The 3504-nt window shown below is 51.9% G+C and overlaps 1 protein-coding gene across 1 annotated transcript; it reads left to right on the top strand.

Annotated features, from left to right (window-relative positions):
- Positions 1–391: 391 nt before the first annotated feature.
- Positions 392–3494, top strand: GPR162 (G protein-coupled receptor 162; the record flags this gene model as incomplete). The annotated part of the gene is made up of 5 exons (XM_008947963.1): positions 392–1216; positions 1262–1425; positions 2220–2409; positions 3002–3153; positions 3320–3494. Coding segments are annotated over exons 1-5 (1312 nt in total), but the record flags the coding sequence as incomplete, so codon positions are not given.
- Between the last annotated feature and the right edge of the window lie 10 nt (positions 3495–3504).

Raw genomic sequence — 3504 nt, forward strand, 5'->3', positions numbered from 1 at the left:
TCTCTGAAACTCTTGGCTAGCTCCTCATTCACTAGGACACTGAGCAGCAGGCACCTGCTACTACCAAGCTGTTTGGAGCCCCCAGCAATCCCTGTTTGCATGTGGTCTTCACCAGTCCCAGCAGAAGGTAGTCCCTGAGACAGAAAGTGCCCGGTGGGCACATGGAGGAGAGCTTTTTCTTTGGGGGAAGAGTAGAGGAGGGGAATGAAATAGATGGGGAGGAAAAAAAAAAAGTGAGGCCAAGTGTGTGAAGGAAGAAGCACTGGCAAGTGTTTGTGAGAAAGAGAGAGGAAGAAGGTGGGAAAAAAAAAAGAGTACAAGGGAAAAAAAGGGTGAGAAAGTTAGAGCAAGGGAAAGAAATACAAGCAAACAGAAGGGGAAAGGAGGACTGGAAGTGAGGCAGAGTTGACAGCTGTTCTGCCCAGCACCTGGTGACAATGTCTTGAGAAACCCCTCCAGTGTGTGTGCACCTTGCATCACAGCAGCAGATGAAGAGGGCCGTGGCTGCCCCATTGTGGAGTCCCACTCACACTCTTCAAAAGACCCAGCAGCAGGGACAGGGTGCAGCGTAGCAGGGGTGGCAGCATGGGGGATTCTGAATCAGAGTCCACCTTGCACAACAACTCGCTGTGGTGGCTGGCATGTGGGATGTTAGCCCTGCTGGCCAACTCTTGGATTATTCTCAGCATCACAGCCAAACAACAGAAACACAAGCCCCTGGAGCTGCTGCTATGCTTCCTTGCTGGGACCCACATCCTTATGGCAGCAGTACCCCTCACCACCTACGCCGTGGTGCAGCTGCGGCGCGAGTCCTCCGACTACGACTGGAATGAAAGCATCTGCAAGGTCTTTGTCTCCACGTACTACACCTTGGCACTGGCCACCTGCTTCACAGTGGCCTCTCTTTCCTACCACCGGATGTGGATGGTGAGGTGGCCAGTCAACTACCGGCTGAGCAATGCCAAGAAGCAGGCTCTGCATGCCGTCATGGGCATCTGGATGGTATCGTTCATCCTCTCCACCCTGCCCTCCATCGGCTGGCACAACAATGGCGAGCGCTACTATGCCCGTGGCTGCCAGTTCATTGTCAGCAAGATAGGGCTGGGCTTCGGTGTCTGCTTCAGCCTCCTGCTGCTCGGAGGAATCGTCATGGGCTTGGTGTGCGTGGGTATCACTTTCTACCAGACCCTCTGGGCACACAGAAGGCGCCGGCGGTGCCGCCATCAGAGGGGAGAGGAGGCGTCGTCCTGCTCTTCATCAGCACACACCACTTTCAACGTGCCCGCCATTGTCGTGGAGGACGTTCGAGGCAAAAGGAGGTCCTCACTGGACGGCTCTGAGTCAGCCAAGACCTCCCTGCAGATGACCAACCTCATCAGCGCTATTGTCTTCCTGTATGACACACTCACTGGGGTGCCTATCTTGGTAAGCTAGTCTTCAGAGGCTTCAGTTCAGCTAGATTTCCATTTCTCTCGAGTTTTAGAGAAGAAACTCTGCCTTCTGTCCACCAGCCCTAGAGTTTCTGCATCTGAATCTGTGTTATTCTGAGGGCTGGCTTCACAAAGATTGCAGTAGTTCTCTCATCCTTCTGCAGCAGCATTTTCTTAAGTCTAAGCTGAAACCTCTGTGAGAGTTTTAAGTGGCTAAGAGGAGAGGAAATGATTCTGCAGACTTAGAGGGGGATCTACCTCTGTAAAAACAATGAGATTTCTATTTCTTCAATTTGCTTCTGGAGAACAGAGACACCAGCTTTAAAAGCTGTTGCAGACAGTTTTTATTTCTGTCTGTATAGTCATAGTCAGGATTCAGGACTTGGCTGGCTGGTGGATCCTCTACAAAACTGGAGAGCTGGGGAAGTTCTTAAAGGGAACCATTAAGAGAGCAGAGGCTTAGTCACAGTTTGGGTTTGTTTGTTTGTTTGTTTTTTCCAGTGGCTATGTCCTTTGTTAGCACCTATTTACTTCCAGCTCATAATGAGCATGAGAAAGAAGGGATGCTAACACCAGGTCTCATTCTAGAGATGTGATAGCTGGGAATATGGTCTGGAAAACCTGGGGCAACACCCCAAGAAAGTTTTGCAAAGGGGCATGGGTTAATTACTTGGCAAATCCTTTACAGACAGACTACCTTCTACTACAGAATTGACTCCAGTTATCTTTCTCTCTTGATCCTCACTTCTGTCTTCTTTCTTGGCATTGTTTCTCTCTCTTACCTTGAAGGTCGTGAGCTTTTTCAGTCTGCGCTACGATACGGCCCCCACCTGGATGGTCCTGGCTGTGCTCTGGTGCTCTATGGTGCAGACCCTGCTGCTTCCCTCCTTCATCTGGTCCTGCGAGCGCTACCGAGCAGATCTCCGCACCGTGTGGGAACAGTGTGTGGCTATCATGTCTGAGGAGGATGGAGATGATGGTAAGCTACTCACCACCCCACACTCACCTTTCCTCACTAACCTCCTCCCAGAAAGATTACACGGGAAGGAGGGGTCTGCCTTGGTAGAAGGACCTGAGGGCGTGAAGAGTCATGTTGTGAGTGGCTAGGTGGGATTCACGTTAAAGCTTGGAGTCAACAGCCATGAGAAAATTTCTTATAAAGAAGTCTCTGCCACTCGCTCGCTGCCTTAGAACTCACTCACATCCACGAAAAATCCGTGCAACATCCTTCACAGTAGATGCAAGAATAGAGACAATGTAGAGCTGCCAAACCACAATAAAAGGGACACACCGGGCCTCAGCCCAACTCACTGATCCACAGGTCCACGTTCTGGCAGTGAGTGACTCAAAGGTGAGACAAAAGAAACAGGGCAGTCTCTGCGTGCTTTAGTGCTGCTCCAAGCAGGAAGACAAGGTCCTTGTTCAGACGTGAGCCTACCTGACTTGCATCCCTCAGGGCTCACGTCTGAACAAGGACCTTGTCAGACAAGCGTTAGGATGGCGTCCGGGTGCTCTGTTGATGCTCCTCTTCTGGATGAAAAGTGTTGACTGCTCGTTCTCTTTGCCAACAGATGGCGTGTGTGATGATTATGGTGATGGCAGGATCTGCAAAGTGAGATTTGATGCAAACGGTGCTGCAGCTGTGAAGCAGGACTCCCGGGACATTAAACTGCTACCCATGCACCACATGTTGTTGCCCCAGGACAAGGTGCACTACCTGCAGGTGAGCCAAGAGCTATCAGGGGCAGCCCCGCAGCACGCTTCCTTCTCTGTCAATCTTCCAAGCCTTGGTGTCCTCTTGACTCCCTTCTCTGAGAAAGCCTCAGCTACTCCCCTCCTGTTCTGGCTCTTCAGGTCTTCCACCGCCTGCACCCCTCTCTGTTTTCCAGGTCCCTATCTCCCGGAGAATGTCACACGACGAGACTAACATCTTCTCCGCCCACCGCTCTGCTCCATCCTTCCTACACAAGTGGTCTTCATCTGATGACATCCGCATCTCCACCCCCCGCAATCCTGGGGCGCCCAGCTTCTTGCCTCCTCAGGTGCACGACTACCAGCACCGCCGTCGGCCCCC

This window comes from Merops nubicus, unplaced genomic scaffold (assembly GCF_000691845.1).
Source record: "Merops nubicus isolate BGI_N331 unplaced genomic scaffold, ASM69184v1 scaffold48989, whole genome shotgun sequence".
Lineage (NCBI taxonomy): Eukaryota > Metazoa > Chordata > Aves > Coraciiformes > Meropidae > Merops > Merops nubicus.